The 21,233-nt window shown below is 41.8% G+C and overlaps 3 protein-coding genes across 6 annotated transcripts in view; 1 reads left to right on the top strand and 2 right to left on the bottom strand.

Annotated features, from left to right (window-relative positions):
• Nucleotides 1-2,181: 2,181 nt before the first annotated feature.
• Nucleotides 2,182-4,841, bottom strand: LOC113640284 (alpha-(1,3)-fucosyltransferase 4). The gene has a single exon (XM_027142697.2). The coding sequence runs from the start codon at nucleotides 4,655-4,657 to the stop codon at nucleotides 3,536-3,538; it is 1,122 nt and encodes a 373-aa protein (XP_026998498.2). The 5' UTR covers nucleotides 4,658-4,841; the 3' UTR covers nucleotides 2,182-3,535.
• Nucleotides 4,842-7,284: 2,443 nt separating this feature from the next.
• ankrd49 (ankyrin repeat domain 49) lies at nucleotides 7,285-10,392 on the bottom strand. Its single transcript, XM_027142698.2, has 3 exons — nucleotides 10,229-10,392; nucleotides 9,400-9,612; nucleotides 7,285-8,629 (listed from the first exon to the last, which is right to left on the bottom strand). The coding sequence occupies exons 2-3, from the start codon at nucleotides 9,607-9,609 to the stop codon at nucleotides 8,177-8,179; spliced, it is 663 nt and encodes a 220-aa protein (XP_026998499.2). The 5' UTR covers nucleotides 9,610-9,612; nucleotides 10,229-10,392; the 3' UTR covers nucleotides 7,285-8,176.
• A 170-nt stretch (nucleotides 10,393-10,562) lies between these two features.
• The window catches only part of mre11a (MRE11 homolog A, double strand break repair nuclease), a 31,068-nt gene continuing 20,397 nt past the window's right edge, over nucleotides 10,563-21,233 (top strand). The window contains exons 1-9 of one of the 4 annotated variants that reach the window (XM_027142785.2): nucleotides 10,563-10,799; nucleotides 11,022-11,109; nucleotides 11,196-11,328; nucleotides 12,168-12,328; nucleotides 12,449-12,536; nucleotides 13,675-13,816; nucleotides 16,006-16,120; nucleotides 17,907-18,092; nucleotides 19,666-19,837. In XM_027142785.2, coding sequence (XP_026998586.2) covers nucleotides 11,084-11,109; nucleotides 11,196-11,328; nucleotides 12,168-12,328; nucleotides 12,449-12,536; nucleotides 13,675-13,816; nucleotides 16,006-16,120; nucleotides 17,907-18,092; nucleotides 19,666-19,837 — 1,023 coding nt within the window. In that variant the 5' untranslated portion in view covers nucleotides 10,563-10,799; nucleotides 11,022-11,083. Of the gene's footprint in view, nucleotides 10,881-11,021; nucleotides 11,110-11,195; nucleotides 11,329-12,167; nucleotides 12,329-12,448; nucleotides 12,537-13,674; nucleotides 13,817-16,005; nucleotides 16,121-17,906; nucleotides 18,093-19,665; nucleotides 19,838-21,233 lie in introns of all 4 variants that reach the window. The other 3 variants (XM_027142784.2, XM_027142783.2, XM_027142782.2) reach the window with 3 other exon arrangements.

Raw genomic sequence — 21,233 nt, forward strand, 5'->3', positions numbered from 1 at the left:
ATATCTAAATATTCTGCATGAGATCTGAGAGATAAACTCATGGTTTATTCATGCAGCCATCTTACTAATCCTGTAACTGGAGTTTATAAATGTTTCTTTTATCAAACACTAATATTCAAGGTAAATTTCCCTGATTAGTGTCAGCAGCTCTGATAGAGAGAGTAGTCTCTCTGCACTCAGTCCTGAAAATGGCTAAGGCTCTAATCATGCAGTCTGCTATTCCTAAGTTTTTCCACCAGGTGTCACTATCGTGCACTGAATTGAATGAGTTAAAGCTGATGAGTTAACCTCGGACAGTGGAATCAACAGAACAGAGACCACGCCTCTTTTTTCCGGACAGACAGAGCGGCTCCGCCCCCTTTTCACAACAAATGTGAAAAGTCAGTCTGAAGATCATGAAGCTAAATGTGCTGAAAAGCATTTCATTTTACTGAGTTAATATATATGAAATATATTTCAGTGTAATAAACAGTGTAAGGCACCTGATTACTTGTACATTATGTTCCATTGTACAAAGCTGCACCTTGCTTTCGTCATAGCTCTTTGTAAAGTGTAAAATTTCTTTTACTAATTCCTATAAAAAGATTACAGTATAAACCCATTTTTAAACATTTGACACTTATTTCCCTCTAAAATTTAATTTCTTACTGAAACCTGGCTCTGTCCAGGTGATTTGAGCCCTCACTCTGAACTTTTGCCATCTTGTGTTTTAATTCCCCACTGGTCGGGGTGGCGGACCTGTATCTATCTATAAAAGATCATTTTATCTGTCGCTCGGTGGCGAGTAATTACAACAGCTTTAAACTTCAATTGTTTGTTTTAGAACTCGGTGATCCGCTTTTCATAGCGGTAATTTATCAACCACCAAAATCCAGGGCTCACAAGTTTTGAAGACAGGCAAGCATGACATCTCCACCCACCCCCACCCCCCACCCCCACATTGCTTTAAATCATATTCTGCAAGTAGAAGTTTTTCAGTCCAGATGGGTGAACATTACTCGAGTAATGCTTTTTTACCCTGTGGGGTTCCTCAGGGTTCTATTTTGGCTCCTTTGCTTTTTTCTCTCTATATGCTCCCATTTGGCTTAATTTTGTCATTTCACTGCTATGCGGATGACACTCAGGTTTATTTGCCTGTTAAACGAAATTCTGTGGGTCTTGAATCTCTTATGGCATGTTTGACTTTCCTTAAAGTTTTTAATCTTCAATGAAAAGAAAACTGAAATTATAGTTTTTTAGTCCATCTGAATTTTCAAATCCCCCGAAACTAGATTTGGGAGGAATGTCTTTGTGTTTGAAATCCTGGGTAAAAAATTTTGGTTTCATTTTTGAGGATGGTTTAAAGTTTGACCGACAAATAAATTCAGTCATCAGAGCTTGCTTTTTTCAGCTGCGTCTGATTTCTAAAGGTAAGCCTTTTCGTTCTTTTAAAGATGTTGAAAAAGTAATTCCCATTTTTATTTCATCTAGGCTGTAACTTGTATCTTGGGATCAGCCAGACAGCTTTATCCCATTTGTAGCTTGTCCAAAATGCTGTGGCTCGACTCTTGTGTGGGGTAACAAAGAGGGAGCATATTAATCCTATTTTACGCTCACTACATTGGTTGTCTGTTTGTTTTAGAGTGGATTATAGAATGTAGCTCCTCGTTTATAAATCTCGGAATGGTTTGGCCTCCCCTTATCTCAGTGAGTTACTGACTGCGTATCAACATACTAAATCCCTTTGGTCTTCCAACCAGGATCTATTGTCTACCTCAAAGTCGAGGCTTAAGTGCAGGGGAGATCGTGCTTTTTGTATTGCTGCCCCCAGGCTCTTGAACACCTTGCCACTTTCCATTAGACAAGCCTCTTCTCTAAATATTTTTAAGTCCAGGCTAAAGACATTTTTATTTTCAAAAGTGTATGGCTGATGGGATATTTGTACGATTTTTCTTTTTGTTTGTTTTGTGTTTTTCTGTTTTTACCTTTTTTGACCTAATGGAAAGCAAGTTGTAATTAATTGTGCTATATAAATAAATTGTCATTGTCATTGTAAAATATCTTTTATCTGATTTGTTTTTATTTCAGTTTTATTATAAGCATTTGTTTCTAGACAGAATAAATAATAAAACAAGAACCCATTAAGTTTAAAAGCTTGAAATAATTAAAAATGTGTAAAAATAAGCTCCTTAATCTAAATAATCGACTATGAATCTCACAATAAGTCTTTCGATACATTTTCCCAGATTCAAGAATTGTCAGTTGTTAGGAAATCATTTAATGGAGCAAGCGGTGGTGATAATCAGAGTGTCTCTGGGATTTATATCTGTCTGCTCAAATACAGACATCAACTTACTGTACATATGAAAAGATTAGGCTGTAATTTACTTGTCTACAAACTGAACAGGAGGTAACACAAATCCTACCTGAACCGACATGTGAGGAAAGTCCGCTTTATATAATGCGGGAAAAGAAGTTTTACACTTCTTCTTCTGTATAATATGTTCTAGAAATCACTCACTCTTCTCGTCTTATCGTTTCAAGGTCACTAAAACAAAACAGAGATCTGCAGCTGTAAACATCTTTAATTAGAAACTGTGCTTTTGGTCAATCTGCTAACGCTGAGTTGGGAACTGGCCTGTTTCCCTGGTAGCCGGCATGCTGCGATGGACGAGCTGCATTACTGGAAGATTCACTTAGTGATCAGTTCAGTCACCATTTTGTCATTTTCTCTTTGAGCTTTACATTTTTTGATTTGTGGGTGGAGCTAAATATAAAGGTGTTATAAATGTTATTTGTTAACATGCAGCTGATTGGCATTTACAGACTAAATGTCATGATGCACACACACACACACACACACACACACACACACACACACACACACACACACACACACACACACACACACACACACACACACACACACACACACAATTATGGAAATTATGAAACTCTGCCAGGAATTTTTAATCGAGTTACTTACACACAACTGTAATAAATGAGGCCCAGTGTGTGTGAGTTTCATCTCCACCCAGACTGTATCCCTACCCTTTGTTTAAATACTAAATGAGCACATTGTGAAATCCATCACAGCTTCGTCTGAATCTCATTTCGATGCTGCAGCTGGTTACGGCCTCCCCTCCAAGCTCTGTCATCTTATCCAAATTCATTATCATCACAACTTGAGCAGAATTGATGCTTTCAGGAAATTGTAAAATGCAAATTGCAAATTGAAACTTAAACGGGAGATCGATACACAAACAAACAAAACAGAAAAACAACTAATTACATCAAACGCCAGACAGCAAAGTCATACAAGATGCTGATTTGGAAAAACTGAAACAAAACAAGGTGTAAACTCATAACCTGGGCTGGGTTCATGAATAATGTTTCCCATCTTCTCAGAGCCCTATGTTGAGGATTACAGCAGTATCTCCAGTACAAACTGATTTGGACATCAGACACATTTTACCACACATATTACTGAAAGAAGACTAATAAAGAAATAGAAACTCAGCAAAAATGTTTCGGACTCGGACTCAGACTTCACCCCTTAGGACAGAAACCACGATGCGAGGTCTCTGACGGTTTTGTTCACGAGGAGGTTGTCTTGCACAACCTTACAGGCAGCACAGAAGTGCTCTGCCCAGAATGAGGTCACATGCACCTTGTAGTTCCGCCTCCAGGCATGGTAACGGCGATAGAGGGCAGGATTACGGTCCAGGCGTTTGAGGTAGGAAGCAAGTGAACGCGGGTCTTTGAAATCCTCCACGTGGATGAAGGCATCAGCAGGAAGAAAACGCTCGTAGTTCTCTCGGGATGGCCCGAGCACCACTGGAACAGCACCAGAGACCAAAGCATTGCACCAGAGTTTCTCTGTAATGTAGTCTGTGTGACACGAGTTTTCAAATGCGAGGTAGAACTTGTAACCTGAGACGGTTTTCACCACACTGTTGTTTACTAGCGGAAGAAATTCACGTCCGTAAATGTCCACGTGCAGGTAACGGTGAAATCGGTAGTAGAACTGCACCCTGTCCTGCTCCTCTCTCCAGTTACTGATCACCCATGCTACTAAACCACGCTTACGCTTCATGCGGATCTGTCTGTTACCATAGGAACGGTGTGGCTCAAGGTAACCGTACGGTAGAAAAATATCAGAACCCGCATGGTATGACATGGTGAGATTAAACATCCCATCAATCTGGTGCAGAAACCCAGAGTGTGATGGCGACTCAAAGTTCATCCAGATCCACTTCTGCAGCGGGGGGCGTGGCTTCTCCAGCAGCTCCTCCCAGTTCATCAAGAGATCACGGTGGTGTACTATGACGGCATCAGCGTGAGCATATGCACGCCTGTCTGTCGTCACGGTGCAACCTTGCACACCATAGCTCACTGTACAGTCGGGGAGAGGAAGTCCATTTCCAAAAGGAAGCCACCAGATGAGAAGAGTCACGCTCCTTGTTTCGGATCCCAGAGTGGGCGTGTCTGGCTCTGGGGTCGGCAAAGTGAGCAAACTGAGAATGAGCAGGATCGTCAAACACAAAAGCACGAGAGCAAAAACCAGCACACTGGAATGATGTGCCTCCACCACGATGAGCCAATATTTTTGGTGAGAAAATCTGTACTTTGTGGATTTGGGACATTTCTGTTTTTCCCACTTAGAGAGAAGTTCCATAAATACACAGAGAAATGTCTTTAGATCCAAATACACACTTCTACCTTGAACTCGATTCCACCTCAACCTGGACTCGACCTGTCAGTGTGTGAGATTAGCGTCTGAGGAACTCGCTCTCTGTTTAACGCAACACTCTATGTAGTACATTCGGACTAGAAGAAGGAGCCTGTGAGTTAGCTTTAGTGCTGCGTGCGTGTGTGTGTGTGTGTGTGCTGCAGCTCTGTGTTCCTGCCCCCTCACTGCCCTGTTTACTCATTTAACAGCTTCTTCATTCAACAACTCAGCAAGGCAGCAGCCAAACTCGCTTTTCAGCCTGAAAGCTTCTTTGTTTTGCCCTCCACATGCCATATGTGTGTGTGTGTGTGTGTGTGTGAGTGTGTGTGTGAGTGTGTGTGTGTGAGTGTGTGTGTGAGTGTGTGTGTGTGTACAGTATAATGCCTTGCAAAGTGAACTAAATTACAACTAACCGGTGTTAGGAACTAAAGTGTGGAGTGAAACTTTACAGAGAAACTGATAAAGTCACTGCGGAGGAAACCTGCAGAATTTAACTGTAATATTCCTCACACCCACACACACACACACACAAACACACACAGCACTGCCGCGGAGAAAACTGGAACTTATTATAACGGCATTCCAGGGAATAATGTTATTCCTGCTGTATTCCTATCCATGTGGCTAAGTGGGCGATGCTCAGGTATCTGCATACTTTTTTGCCAGAAACCTTATTTCCTTATTGCTAGATTTAGTGTTTATTGTAATTGTTTATTCTCTAAATTCGAAGTATCATATCTGCTCTGAGACAGATGTTTCTCTGTAATCTATAGAATCTGGAACAAAAAAATTTCCGTTCTTTCATTTTTACATCATAATGATTAGATCATGTTCCACCACTGAATGACTCACCCATTGCTCGGTTTCATTTCTAGGTCATCTCATGTGCAATCAATCAACCAGGAGCTTAAACACTTTTATTTCAACAGAGTGATTGTGTATTCAGAGCAGTTTCACACATCTGCACCGTGCCTTCTGTTGGTTTGTTTTGGAATGTCAGAATCATCAAAGTTGGAAATTCTTAGACATGGTCTGAAACCAAGTGATGGCTCGTGGCACTGTCAGGCACTTGTGTGTGTGTGTGTTTGTGTGTGTGAGATTTTGAATCGACGTTCACTTTAAAGTCTTCGTTCTGAATCAATCCTGTGAACCTGGCACTGGTGAACATCAGTGTGTTTGTTCTCAAAGAAAAGTTCAGAGGTGTGGTTATAGCAGGCTTCTTCATATATTTATGAACATCCTTTTAAATAAACGTGCTTCAGTCCGACTTGTTTTTAAAGGTGTTTGTACTAGCGGTGACATCAGTCCTCGTTTTCACTGCTGGATTCTGATGTATTTATTTCTTCTTATGTATTAGTTCGTTTACACAAACAAGGTGGTGATGAGGAAAGTCCACCCTAAATGAGCTTATTGCACGGCAGTTATTTATTCACATTTTAATAAAAACAGAAAATATGCTTATTACAGGCACGAGGTTAAGAAGACGAATACTCTGAGTAATGTGTTAAGGAGTGTCACAGCAGAAACCTCTATATTCAGGAGCTCATGGTGGCAGGGGCATAATCTCTCTCACCTGTCAGTCAATAACCTATCAGTGGCACCTGTAAGCTTGTGTATGTGGAAGAGAGCAGATGTTTCTCTGTGATGAGCAAACAAACAAACTGAAATGAACAAATAAGCTGTATTCACACACAATAATTCACTTCCTGTTTGTGTTGTGACAGTCAGGAATCCAGACTGTCTCAGTGCTTTATTAATGTTTATTATTGTTAATGTGAGTTCCACAGAACACCATCACACCTTCACATAACACCACCATACAATCACATCACCACATCCCACCTTCACATAACACCATCACATCACACCACTACACAATCACACCATCACATCACACCACTACACAATCACATCACACCACTACACAATCACATCACACCTTTACATCCCACCACTACACTATCACATCACCACATCCCACCTTCACATAACACCATCACATCAGACCACAACACAATCATATCACATCTTTACATTAAACACCACATCACACCTTCACATCACACCCTTACACAATCACATCACACCACTACACAATCACACCTTCACAAAATCACATCACACCTTCACATCACACCACCACACAAACTCACATCACACCACTACACCTTCACATCACACCTTCACATCACACCACTACACAATCACATCACACCACCACACACACACACCACCACAAACTCACATCACACCACTACACAATCACATCACACCATCACATCACACCATCACATCACACCACCACAAACTCACATCACACCTTCACATCACACCACTACACAATCACATCACACCTTCACAAAATCACATCACACCTTCACATCATACCACTACACCTTCACATCACAGCACCACATCACACCTTCACAAAATCACATCGCACCTTCACATCCCACAACTACACAACCACATCAGACCATCACATCACACCTTCACACAATCACATCACACTTTCACATCAGCCCATCACATAACACCTTCACATCATACAATCACATCACACCACCACACAATCAAGTCAAGTAGCTTTTTATTGTCATTTCAACCATATATAGCTGTTGCAGTACACTGTGAAATGAGACAACGTTTCTCCAGGATTGTGGTGCTACACAAAACAAAGACAGAGCTAGGGAATTGGTCACTAAATCTTAGCCACAAAGTGCATCTGTGCAACCTGGTGCAAACAATGCAGGACAAGACAAACAAGACAAACAAGACAGTGCAGAACAAAAGACATACATTACAAGACTATACACAAAAGACAATACAAAAAATACAACAAAGACACTACACAAAAGACAATAAACAGAAACAGCGGCAGGCAGTATAAATACTGTATGTTCATCACATCACACCACCACATTATACAATAACACCACACCTCACATCATATAATTACAACACACCAGATCACCTTAACACCATCACAATCACATCACACCAATACTGACGAAGCGAATAATGAAAAATTAAAAAGGTTTTAATAGATTAGTGACATAGCTGAAAATTTTATTTTTTCTTTGTTTGTTTCCTGAATTTGTGTGTGTGTGTGTGTGTGTGTGTTCCTGCACTAGCAGACAGTTTTAATCACATTAAAGTCTGGTCTATTTCCATGTTATTTACAGCTTTTATTTTCATTTGGTTGGATTGTCTATGTTGATGATTACTAGTGGCCCTAATCTTCCAGACACATCACACAGGAACAAGAGAGATGTTCCTGTGTTCCCTTTCCATTGGCTGTTCTTCTGTATCTGCTACCATTGAACTCCTTGAGTAAAGGAGATGGGAATGAGATTAATGTGTATATCAGTGAAGGTACATCTCTGGTAATAATGAGCAACATTTCTGTCTGTTTCTGTCTTTCCTCCTCAGATGTCTTGCTTTCTCTGTTTTGTCTGGAAACTCTCAGTAGACATTGTTGCAGGGCTCTGTGATCTCAAACAAGCCGTAGTGTGCCGTTTTCCTAAGTGCGATGTCATAGGCCATCTCCCCAGCACTGTTCCTCAGACCTGCCTGCAGGGTGCGCTGAGACAGTAGGAGCTCTAGGGTCTGCGGTGCTGCAGGGTTTCCCGCCGCCAGCTGCAGAGGTGTAAGCTGACCATTTGTCATGGCATTAACATCTGACCCCCGGTGCAGGAGATTTGATACAATAGCGGTGTGTCCCCAGTGGGAGGCGCTGTGCAAAGGCGTCCAGCCATCCACTGTCCTGGCGTGAAGATCTGCGCCCGAGTCCAGGAGGAAGGACACGATGAGAGTGTGGCCACTGTATGAAGCGCGGTGGAGAGGTGTGTAGCCGTCGTCGTCATGGCAGTTAACGAGGGATGGATCGGATACAGCCAGATGCTGCACTGTGGACAACTACACACATATTTCACACACACACACACACACACACACACATATACAATTAAATAAACACAATACTAGAAAGAAAAATTGAGAAAAAATTATTTAATTATTCAATTTTGTAAATAATGAATTTGCAATTAAAACAATTATATGAAAATATTATTGTGGATATTATATTAATTAATTAATTATATTATTATTGTGGATATAATATTAAATATTATATTTACAAGTAAACATAAATGACCCAAATGTGCAAAAACTCATATGGAACAATTAATAAAACGTATGGCACTGTGTGTGTGTGTGTGTGTGTGTGTGTGTGTGTGTCCGCAACCAATTTAACCAGCAGCCGTAAAAGACAATCACTGTTGAATTGGAGACGTTTCCATTGCACCATGCAAAACTCTACCTACACACACAGCTCTGTGTCTGTTCTACACTTGTCTTAACATACAAATATCTGAACTGTAAAAAGTAAACATCTCTAAAATCCCCCTTGTCTTTCTACAGGATACCATAACTTTCATTCATATAATAAGTGTGAGTGATCACAAAAATATGATAAAATGTTTTCCATAAAAAACATTTGCATAAACACTGAGAATGTGGAATTAAACACTTACTCTCACACACACATGGGGGGGGGGGGGAGAGAGAGAGAGAGAGAGAGAGAGAGAACGAGGGAGAGCGATGTTTGCAATCCTGTCCTCCTTCCTGAAATGTTTATCTTTAAATATAATCACTCCGACTACGTTTAGAAAGATAAAGCTCATTACTCGGTTCTTCTCTGCAGCCCAGAGCATCAGCTCCTCTGGATTGTCTTTACGTTTTAGTTCCTGTTGCTGGAACCACTCCTCACTGTGCTGGCTGTCATCATCTTCACTATCCTCCTCCTCCTCATCCCAGGCGCTCTCCATCCCCACTGGGATCATGTGGCCGTGCGATTCTAACAGCTCCAGTTGGTTAAAGCCTTCTGGAAACTCCATGGCCTGCAAAAGAAAGAAAGAAAGAAAGAAAGAAAGAAAGAAAGAAAGAAAGAAAGAAAGAAAGAAAGAAAGAAAGGAGAGACACAGAGAGAGAGAGAAAGAATGAAAGGAAGGAAGGAAGGAAGAAGAGAGAGAAAGAAAGAATTAAAGAGAAAGAATGAATAAAGAGAAAGAACGAAAGAAAGAAAGAGAAAAAAGAAAAAGGAAGAATGAAATAGAGAAAGAAAGAAAGAAAGAAGAGAAAGAATGAAATAAAGAGAACGAAAGTAATGAGAGAGGACGAGAGAAAGAAATAAGGAAAAACGAGAGAAAGAAATAAAGACAAAGAAATGAAATAAAGAGAAAGAAAGGATAGATAGATAGATAGATAGATAGATAGATAGATAGATAGATAGATAGATAGATAGATAGGTGAAAGTTGATACTTTTTCCCACAAAACGACAACATATAAGATGTGAAAATAAATCCAAATTACATCCGAATGCTCTAAGCTAATAACAGCAAAGTGCGATTAGAAAATCTTTTGCACTCGTTTACCTCCTTTCTTTACTTCATGTTTATTTATGTTTGTACATAAGTATATAGTTATATTACTTTATTTATATTAACGGAACTCACCGCTGCTATAACACAGAATACAGAGAATTACAATACAGACTGAAACTTATGTAAAAGCTTTTGTTTTAAAGTGTGTATTGAAATATAAAGGTAATATTTTAGGAGCAGTACTGTAGAAAAAAAAACAATTCTGGGACACGTGAACAACCACTTCCTGGATGGGGATAAAAAAAAAACCCGCCTTCTATACGCTGATTGGTTAATACCTCAGCTCAGCCGCGAGCCTTTGATTTGATGTCCAATCAGCGGATAGAGCCAGCTATACGTCATTTTAGCCTAGCAATGAAATATTTTTTAAAAACGATTGTAACGTACATTTTGGTGATTAATGTGAAAAAAATACCTGTTAAAAAACTGTAACGCCAATCTACATCAAAACGTTATAACGCTACAATGTCAACTTGTACTGTAGGGAAATGTAGTTTATTTAACTCTCATCAACGCGTTTGGGAGGAAACGGAACTACATTTCCCATGAGGATAAACTCCTCGCGCGAACATGTTTTGAGAAACTTCCGGGCCAGATTCACGTGTGTACATCTTTGTTCTGTGTTCTGTGAGGTAAATGTGAGGTAAATAAACATCATATTTGTTGATCATCGTTTATAAACTTTATTAAAGTTTCAGAATTATCAACGCAGAAGTTCACTGATGTAAGATTTTAATCTTACTCTCTTGCTAGTTAACCGTTAAAAACAATAAAATATATTTAATGTATAATTATATCATATATTTAATATCATTTGTATTAAACTGTTGCATCTAACACGGTGTTTTCATTGCTGTGTCCTCAGGATCAATCAATTCCATTTGAACACTATTTTATGAACCAAACCGCCCTGGTGACGTAATCAACATGACGTCATCATCTGCAAACACAATGTAGGTGCATTGGTTTTGTTTACACTCATCACTCTAACCCTAATTGTGCCCCTGACCCTGTTTTGTCTGCGCAATCTGCCCTCCAGAGACGACGAGGACACGTTTAAGTTCCTCATCGCCACCGACATCCACCTCGGATACCTGGAGAAAGACGCCGTCAGAGGCAATGACACGTTTGTGACGTTCGATGAGATCATGAGTTGTGCCAGACAGAATGATGTAAGGAACAGCTACAGCACACAGCTGAATTCATTCATTCATTCATTCATTCATTCATTTTCTACCACTTATCCGAACTACCTCGGGTCATGGGGAGCCTGTGCCCTTCTCAGGCTTCATCGGGCATCAAGGCAGGATACACCCTGGGCGGAGTGCCATCCACACACTCTCATTCACTCACACACTCACACACTACGGACAATTTTCCAGAGATGCCAATCAACCTACCATGCATGTCTTTGGACCGGGGGAGGAAACCGGAGTACCCGGAGGAAACCCTTGAGGCACGGGGAGAACATGCAAACTCCACACACACAAGGCGGAGGCGGGAATCGAACCCCCAACCCTGGAGGTGTGAGGCGAACGTGCTAACCACTAAGCCACCGTGCCCCCCCTTCAGCTGAAATCAGTTCAATTCAAGTTCATTCGTATGGCGCTTTTTCATTGTCGCACGGAAGACAATCCGAGCTGGTACAATTTCTGAATGCCTCTGGAGTTGTAGAAAAAGAGAAGCAGTGGAGAGGGATTAACATAGCAGCTGTACATAATATTAGCGAGCACTAGATGATAATGTGCATTTGGTCAGATGTATCAGAGCACAATATTATGGGATGCATTATGTGTACACCTGACTGAACAGATGAGTTTTTAATCTACATTTAACTGGTCGCTGAAAGCTGTAACGATACGTTTATTAAAACCAAGGCTTCAGTCTGAGCACACATGCCAATGAATCTAGACATTTTACAGCCAATGACTGTGAAGCAGCCCAACAGCTCCTTTATATCCACTGCGGAATGGCTCTGCATTTTACACACTCCCTGTTCCCTGTGTATCAGGTGGACTTGGTGCTGCTGGGTGGAGATCTTTTCCATGACAACAAGCCTTCACGTAAAGCTCTGCACAGCTGTATGGAGGTGATGAGGAAGTACTGCATGGGTGATAAACCGATCCTGTTTGAGATCATCAGCGATCAGGCCGTCAACTTCGGGAACAGCAGGTACCTCACAAAGTTAATAAACTCCTTCATCTCCACCGTGTGCACTGTAAAGCGAGCACGTGCATGAACGTGCTGTATGAACGTGCTGTGAGATGTGACTCATATGCTTTGATTTCCCAGGTTCCCCTGGGTGAACTACCAGGATGAGAACCTGAACATCTCCATACCTATATTCAGCATCCACGGGAACCATGACGATCCGACCGGGGTAAGAGAGAGTGAGAGTGTGAGAGAGAGTAAGAGAGAGAGAGAGTGAGAGAGATAGAGAGAGAGTGAGAGAGATAGAGAGAGAGTGAGGGAGATAGAGTAAAGGGGGGGAGAGACAGGGAGTGAGATAAAGAGAGTAAGAGAGAGATAGATAGAGAGAGAGAGTGAGGGGGGAGAGACAGGGAGTGAGATAGAGATAGAGAGAGTAAGAGAGAGATAGATAGAGAGAGAGAGTGAGGGGGGGAGAGACAGGGAGTGAGAGAGAGAGAATTCAAAATTTAAACCCTACATGTGAGGAAAAACAAAAACACACCTACCCCGATATTCCCCCACATGTCTGCCCCAAACCCCTCATATAGCCCCTGATCACGATGTTGACTGAATTTCAATCAGATAAAATGTTATATTCTCATATTAAAAGATATCAAGGCCACACACACACACACACACACACACACACAAACACACACACAAACGTTAAGCCTTATTATTGCCACAGAACAGTGGGAACTCAACTAAATCCTGAGTGAATCTTCTGACTCTCACCACAGCATCACTCTCAGCTTTAAAATGCAAACATAACGTGTGACAGAAACGTCTGATTAGAAAAAGACGACGAATAAAACCAAGCACAAATAAAGTCACTGTCACTCTGGTTTCTGTTGAACATTATGTCCTGATAAAGCTACGAACCCCGACTGACCTCTTTAACACCGCCCTAAACACGCATCATTACACTAACCGAGTTTATCCAAAGACCTGAAGTCAGGAAAGTTAGTTACTACTTTTAATACAAACTGAGTCATTCTGTAAATACGAGAGCTCATATGTCTGATATGTGATCGCCCACATCACCTGAAGTAAGTGTGTGTGTGTGTGTGTGTGTGTGTGTGTGTGTGTGTGTGTGTGTGTGTGTGTGTGTGTGTGTGTGTGGGCGGTTTCATTTATTGCCCTTTTTGTGCTGATGCACAGATTATCAAACCATAATGACATTTTACAGTGTAGTGGTGTGAGTTTTAGTGTCTGCTCCAAACTGAAGTTAAAAACACGTAAAGAATGATGTGTGTCTAGATGTGCAGTATGTTGTATGTAGTGTGTGTGTGTGTGTGTGTGTGTGTGTGTGTGTGTGTGTGTTTCAGGCTGATGGTCTGTGTGCTCTGGATGTGTTGAGCTGCGCTGGTCTGGTGAATCATTTTGGACACAGCCGCTCAGTGGAGAAAGTGGAGGTCAGCCCAATATTACTGCAGAAAGGAAACACTAAGATCGCCCTCTACGGCCTCGGTGAGCTCTACCCTTCATCACCCGTCTACATCACTCTCTTTTATCACTCACCATCCTCCTCCTCCTCCTTCATCACACACCTTCATCATCTCGAGTGTTGTTTTGAATCCAGGTTTGAATAATTCTGTGTTCACTCTAGTAGGTGACTCAATTGTTTGAGAGTTTAAAGACAGGTTCACACACTTCACACACTCTGCCTGATGGTTTACACACATACACACACACACACACACACACACACACACACACACACACACACACTTATATACTTATATGCTTATATAATAATATTGATTAAATAATTGTGTGTGTGTGTGTGTGTTTGTGGCCCATAATATGGCTTGGTTTTAATAATATTTTTAATAAACTAGAGATGAGTGGATTATAAAATCTCATTGTGTTCTCAAAATTATCTGTTACTGAATTACTCTTTATAACATTCACACACGCACACACACACACGCACACACACACACACACACACACACACTTCTCTGTTTCTTCCATACTTTTTTCTCTACACTGTGTGTGTGTGTGTGTGTGTCTGCGTGTGTAGGTGTGCATGTGTGCCGTCAGAAAGCTGTAGGGTTTCTAAAGTTATCTTGAGTTCAGAGCTACACACACACATACACACACACATACACACACACAGTCTGCAGAGACACCCTAAAGCTCTGTTTTTAAACACATACTGCATTTTGAATTGATTTTTAATAATTTTTGTGTGTGTGAGTGACAGAGAGACAGACAGACAGGCAGACAGACAGAGAGACAGACAGGCAGACAGACAGACAGAGAGACAGACAGACAGAGAGACAGACAGACAGAGACAGACAGAGGCAGGCAGACAGACAGAGAGACAGACAGGCAGACAGAGAGACAGGCAGACAGACAGGCAGGCAGACAGAGAGACAGGCAGACAGACAGACAGACAGAGACAGACAGAGGCAGGCAGACAGACAGAGAGACAGACAGGCAGACAGACAGACAGGCAGGCAGACAGAGAGACAGACAGACAGAGAGACAGACAGACAGAGAGACAGACAGGCAGACAGAGAGACAGACAGACAGACAGATAGATAAACACACATCTCTATGTTGCTGTAGACAGGACAGTTAATGCAAATGCTAATCTATAAAGTGCAGGAATTAGCAGTGAGCTGAAACTCTTGTGTGATTTATTTATTTACTAACACACACACACACGCACACACACACACACACTGACACACATGCACACATAGACGCACACACACACACACACACACACACACACACACACACACACACACACTGACACACATGCACACACAGACACACACACACATACATACAGACACACAGGCACACACACACATACATACACACACAGACACACACACACACACACATAGACACACACACATACATACACACACACATAGACACACACACAGACACACACACATACATACATACACACACAGACACACACACAGACACACACACACACACACACACATAGACACAGACACAAACACACACAGACACAAACACACACAGACACAAACACACACAGACACAAACACACAGACACACACACAGACACAAACACACACAGACACAAACACACAGACACACACACATAGACACAGACACACACACACACAGACACACACATAGACACAGACACAAACACACAGACACAAACACACAGACACAAACACACAGACACAAACACACAGACACAAACACACAGACACACACACAGAGACACAAACACACAGACACACAAACACACAGACACACAAACACACAGACACACACAAACACAGACACAGACACACACACACACAGAGACACAAACACACACAGAGACACAAACACACACAGACACACACACACAGACACAAACACAGACACAAACACAGACACAAACACACAGACACACACATAGACACAGACACACAGACACACACACACAGACACACACACACAGACACAAACACACACAGAAACACACATAGACACAGACACAAACACACACAGACACACACATAGACACAGACACACACACACAGACACACACAGTTTTACTTGTGCACACTATCTAATGTTTACAGCCTCTGAGCTCCATGACATTTTGGGGTGGGATATGTTTGGGGATAAAAAAATGACAGAAGCCTAAACACTGAGATGTCCCTGTTCAGGCTCGATCCCAGACGAGAGGCTGTACCGGATGTTTGTGAATAACCAGGTGACTATGCTCCGCCCCCGAGAGGACGAGAGCGCCTGGTTCAATCTGTTCGTCATACATCAGAACAGGTACGACTCAGACGTCAGCAACACGTCGTACGTTATCTTACGTTGTCAGGAAGCAGTCACACCTGAAGAGACGCGCTGTTATCCGAAAATCATCTATGACACTCGATTATTTTCCTAAAACAACAGCTTTATTCCTCTCACACCGCAGCAGCCTGATAATTATTACAGCTATGTACAGATTCTCTCTCAAAAAACCCCCACAGCTCTTCTTGTTAGTGATAAACCACAATGAAGTTTAAACTCTTCGGTCCTGAAGACGTGAGAAAGCGTAACATTCGTGTTTTACCTCTGACTCTAACACAGCTCTGACACTGGAGACTCCTTAAATGTTCTCTTTACATCTTCTTACAAATACGAACAATCTCCGTGTGCACGTCCCCAGGTCAAGTAGTTTTTATGAGAAAGTAAAATGCTAGAGAACATTTTTAAATAAGATTAAATGCCATCTCCAGCTCTCTCTCTCTCTCTCTCTCTCTCTCTCTCTCTCTCTCTCTCTCTCTCTCTCTCTCTTACACAGACACACAGACACACACACACACATATATACTGTATTGTAGTATAATTACATAAAGCCTGCAGCAATTTACCAGAAGTAAAGCAAATGCCCAGCAATTTTCATAACATTTTCAGCTCATTCAGCCTCGTTTAATGTTCTCTGGGTCACACACACACACACACACACGCACACACACAGATGTCTTTTATATAACTTTCACAGAGAGAGAGAGAGAAATGTGCTACAGGTTCTCAGTAAGTAATCTCAGAGGACACACACACACACACACACACACACACACAATAATAGAACTCTTCTTAAAGGTTCTTATCTTCATAAAGTTCCACATATAGCCTTATAGTGTAAAGTTCTGCCCTGGGTTCTTGATTTGAATTTCTTTCCCTAAGTGTATAGGTGCTCTCTGTTGTTGTACTAACACTGCATTCACACACACACACACACACACACACACACAACAAGGTTTTCCATGTGTGTAAACGTTGATGGGAAGTTTTCTGTGAGGAGGAAAACGTTTAACAACATATGGAAGGAGTCTCCAGTGTCAGCTCTTTGGATTGTAGGAGAAAAACTGTTTAGAGCTGCTACAAGCGAGAACAGGAGATAAGTAGATTCATGTCATTCCACAACGTTAAATGTGACCGTAAACAGATTATACACACAAACACAGCGTTCATTAAAGTGAATGTTCTGACCCAGAGAATACGCTCAGGATGTTGAACGTCTTTATGTCGAATTCTCTCACAGTTTCAGAAGGTTATTAGTTTCTAATAATGATTATGTCTGTGTTCCTGAAGCACACTGCAGCTTCTCTGGGGAGTGTTTGTCTAGTTATTCTTGGTTATTTCTGGAATTGTACATTGTGTCATTTCATAATGTTCCTCTTTTGTGTCTCCTGTCCTTCTGTTTTGAGTCTTTAAGCCACTTTGATTTCCACAGGGATCGACGCCGCTGTTTCTGCTCCTTATTTATTGTGCACAGATCCCTCCTCCCTGTTAGAGCGAACAGCGATTCAGATTGATAAATTGATTTGAAACATGACTGAAACATAATATTAATAATAATATGTACAAAAGGGACACACACACACACACACACACACACACACATGCACATGAAGGGAAATACATCTTCATAATTTGTCAAAATGTTTCATTTGCATATTCTCTGATATGAGGATCTGGAAACTAATGTGTGTGTGTGTGTGTGTGTGTGTGTGTGTGTGTGTGTGTGTGTGTGTGTGTGTGTGTGTGTGTGTGTGTGTGTGTGTAGGAGTAAACATGGTGCCACTAACTACATCCCTGAGCAGTTTCTGGATGACTTCCTGGACCTGGTGATTTGGGGCCACGAGCATGAGTGTAAAATCTCTCCAGTCCGAAACGAGCAGCAGCTTTTCTATGTCACGCAGCCGGGCAGCTCAGTCGTCACCTCACTGTCACCCGGGGAAGCTGTCAAAAAGTACACACGCACACACAAACACACACACACTCTCCTATATCCCAAACTTTTCAGACCGCGACCCCCAATATTAGACTGCTGACGACCCGTGACCGCCACCACCCCTCGTTGGCTGGCACCTTGGAACAATTATAACTTCATGTATAATTGTATTGTAAATGTATTCCGAAAAACCACCTAATGTGATGGATGGGCGCTGTACGCGGAGCAAAGCAGGTCCACTCTAGTGCCTCTTTTCCACCGGAAAGAACCGGGTGCTGGTTCAGAGCTAGCGCTAGTTCTGGTTCAAAGCAGGTTCCACTGGCGAACCTTCTAAGAACCGGTTTGCCTTTCCACCGGCTAGAGAGCCATCACAGCACCGAGTGTGACGTCACTGTATACGTGTCACGTGTCCCAGCAACGTTAGCGCAGCAACGGCAAACACAAACACATCAACAATGGCGGATGTCACTTTACTGTTAATGCTCATGGCTTTGCGAACCTACATTGGCATCCAAACGCGGCGAATAAAACGTGTACGTGCAGCTCCGTGTAATCTGTATAAACGGAGGTTGTAATCAATAAAGTACATAACGTTATTTTATCGTTAACACAGAAAAAACGTTAGCCTTAACATGTAGCTACCTACTATCATGTGTGCTGATAATGTATCATATCGCGGTAAAGTAAAAGTGTATTAAACATTAGTATACTTAAGGTACGTTTTCAAATGTGCTAACAGTAGCCCCGCCCACAGCTCCCGCCCCAAGCGGTTCTTAAGTCTAGACCAGCAACGTTTTGGTGCTACTTAAGAACCTCTTTTCCTAGTTCGGAGCCGGTGCTTTGGCGGTCGAAACAGAAAGAACTGGTTCTAAATTAGGCTCTGGCTCCGAACCAGCACTGAACTGCCTCGGTGGAAAAGGGGCATAGGTTCAATTTTGGAGATCACCACCCGCAGATCATCTTCCACGTTAAGCCGTGACCTGTGTTTATTTTTAATGTAAGTCAGCGCTGAGAAATTCTTTTCGCATTAATATGTTGGGCCAAATTGCATGAGCACATCCAACACGGCTTTCGACAACTGTGGATATTCCCGCGCGACAGAAACCCAGAACTCATCCAGCGTCTTGCCGTCAAATGCCGTCCTCGGGGTTCAATCGGGTGAAAGTTCTATCAGCGCATCTTCCGTATCTGACGCCAGATGATTTGCCGTGGTTACATTGAATGGTGACCTTAACTGTCGTAATTAATCGGAGCAAAAAAAGTTTTATTTCCAGTTTATTTTAATTACCCTAAATTTATACTTACATCATTACAACCTTTTTTAACATATAAAAATAAATAAATAAATAAAGTTTCTGGAAATCATCTCGCGACCCCCTGCACCCCACTCTGCCAATTTGGGAACTGCTGTCCTGTATCTCCCATTCTATACTGTTCTTATGTACTTGTCCTCAGACTTGCACTTGGACAGGAGTCCACTTCTAACCTCGTAAACCGTCTGTAACCTGCTTGTTAACTTATTTCTTAATTAACATACACACTCATGTACTAGAGCTGGGAAGAAACTGTGTGTGTGCCCGTGTGTGTGCAGGCACATCGGCTTACTCAGGGTGAAGGGCAGGAAAATGAACCTGCAGAAGATTCCACTACACACAGTGAGACAGTTTTTTATTCAGGACGTGATTCTTTTAGATTACCCGGAGTTGTTCAGCCCAGAGATTCCCAACGTCAGTAACAAAGTGCAGGCTTTCTGCCAGCAAAAGGTAAAAACACACACATACACACACACACACACACATACACACACACGCACACACACACGTTACCTTTCCTACTTCAGCTCCAGGTCTGCTAGTACAGTTTGACTCTAGAGAATACTGAAGCAAAAGGAATTCTTAATCGTACAGAATACGGAAGCGTGTAGAATACAGAAGTATATGAAATACTGGAGTGTAGAGAAGGCTGCAGAATTGAAGCTTATGGAATACTGAAGCGTTTACAATACTGAAGTGTGTGGAACACTGAAGCGTAAGGAAAACTGCATTGTATACTTGAAGCTTAAGGATTAGAAGCATATGAAATGCTTGAAGTATAAGGATTACAGAATCTTATAGAATACTGAAGTGTTTAGTATACTAAAGTGTGAGGAGTACTGAAGTGTATAGAATACTGAAACGTATTGAGGTGTATAGCATACTGAGGCATAAGAAACATTGATGCATAAAGAATAGTGAAGCGTAAGGAATACTGAAGCGTAAGGAATACTGATGCATAAAGAATACTGAAGCGTAAGGAACACTGATGCATATAGAATACTGAAGTGTAAGGAACACTGATGCATATAGAATACTGAAGCGTAAGGAACACTGATGCATATAGAATACTGAAGCGTAAGGAACACTGATGCATATAGAATACTGGAGCGCAAGGAACACTGGAGCGCAAGGAACACTGAAGCGCAAGGAACACTGAAGCGCAAGGAACACTGAAGCGCAAGGAACACTGAAGCGCAAGGAACACTGAAGCGCAAGGAACACTGAAGCGCAAGGAACACTGACGCGTAAGGAACACTGACGCGTAAGGAACTGTGAAGCGCAAGGAACACTGAAGCTTAAGGAAAACTGAAGCGTAAGGAACACTGAAGCGTAAGGAACACTGAAGCGTAAGGAACACTGATGCATATAGAATACTGAAGTGTAAGGAACACTGATGCATATAGAATACTGAAGCGTAAGGAACACTGATGCATATAGAATACTGAAGCGTAAGGAACACTGATGCATATAGAATACTGAAGCGTAAGGAACACTGGAGCGTAAGGAACACTGGAGCGTAAGGAACACTGGAGCGCAAGGAACACTGAAGCGCAAGGAACACTGAAGCGCAAGGAACACTGAAGCGTAAGGAACACTGAAGCTTAAGGAACACTGAAGCTTAAGGAACACTGAAGCTTAAGGAAAACTGAAGCGTAAGGAACACTGAAGCTTAAGGAACACTAAAGCGTAAGGAACACTGAAGCTTAAGGAAAACTGAAGCATAAGGAACACTAAAGCGTAAGGAACACTGAAGCTTAAGGAAAACTGAAGCATAAGGAACACTGAAGCTTAAGGAAAACTGAAGCACAGGAAACCCAGAGGGTTAGAGCACTAAAATAATTTA

The sequence above is a fragment of the Tachysurus fulvidraco genome, chromosome 22, assembly GCF_022655615.1.
Source record: "Tachysurus fulvidraco isolate hzauxx_2018 chromosome 22, HZAU_PFXX_2.0, whole genome shotgun sequence".
NCBI classification, from domain to species: Eukaryota; Metazoa; Chordata; class Actinopteri; order Siluriformes; family Bagridae; genus Tachysurus; species Tachysurus fulvidraco.

What these genes read in the sequence shown, in the direction of transcription:
- LOC113640284 (XM_027142697.2), bottom strand. Translation starts at nt 4,657, where the DNA reads ATGGAACTTCTCTCTAAGTGGGAAAAACAGAAATGTCCCAAATCCACA.
- ankrd49 (XM_027142698.2), bottom strand. Translation starts at nt 9,609, where the DNA reads ATGGAGTTTCCAGAAGGCTTTAACCAACTGGAGCTGTTAGAATCGCAC. An exon ending in GGGCTGCAGAGAAGAACCGA is followed by an intron (nt 8,630 to 9,399) that starts GTAATGAGCTTT and finishes ATATGTGTGTAG; the next exon opens with TTGTCCACAGTGCAGCATCT.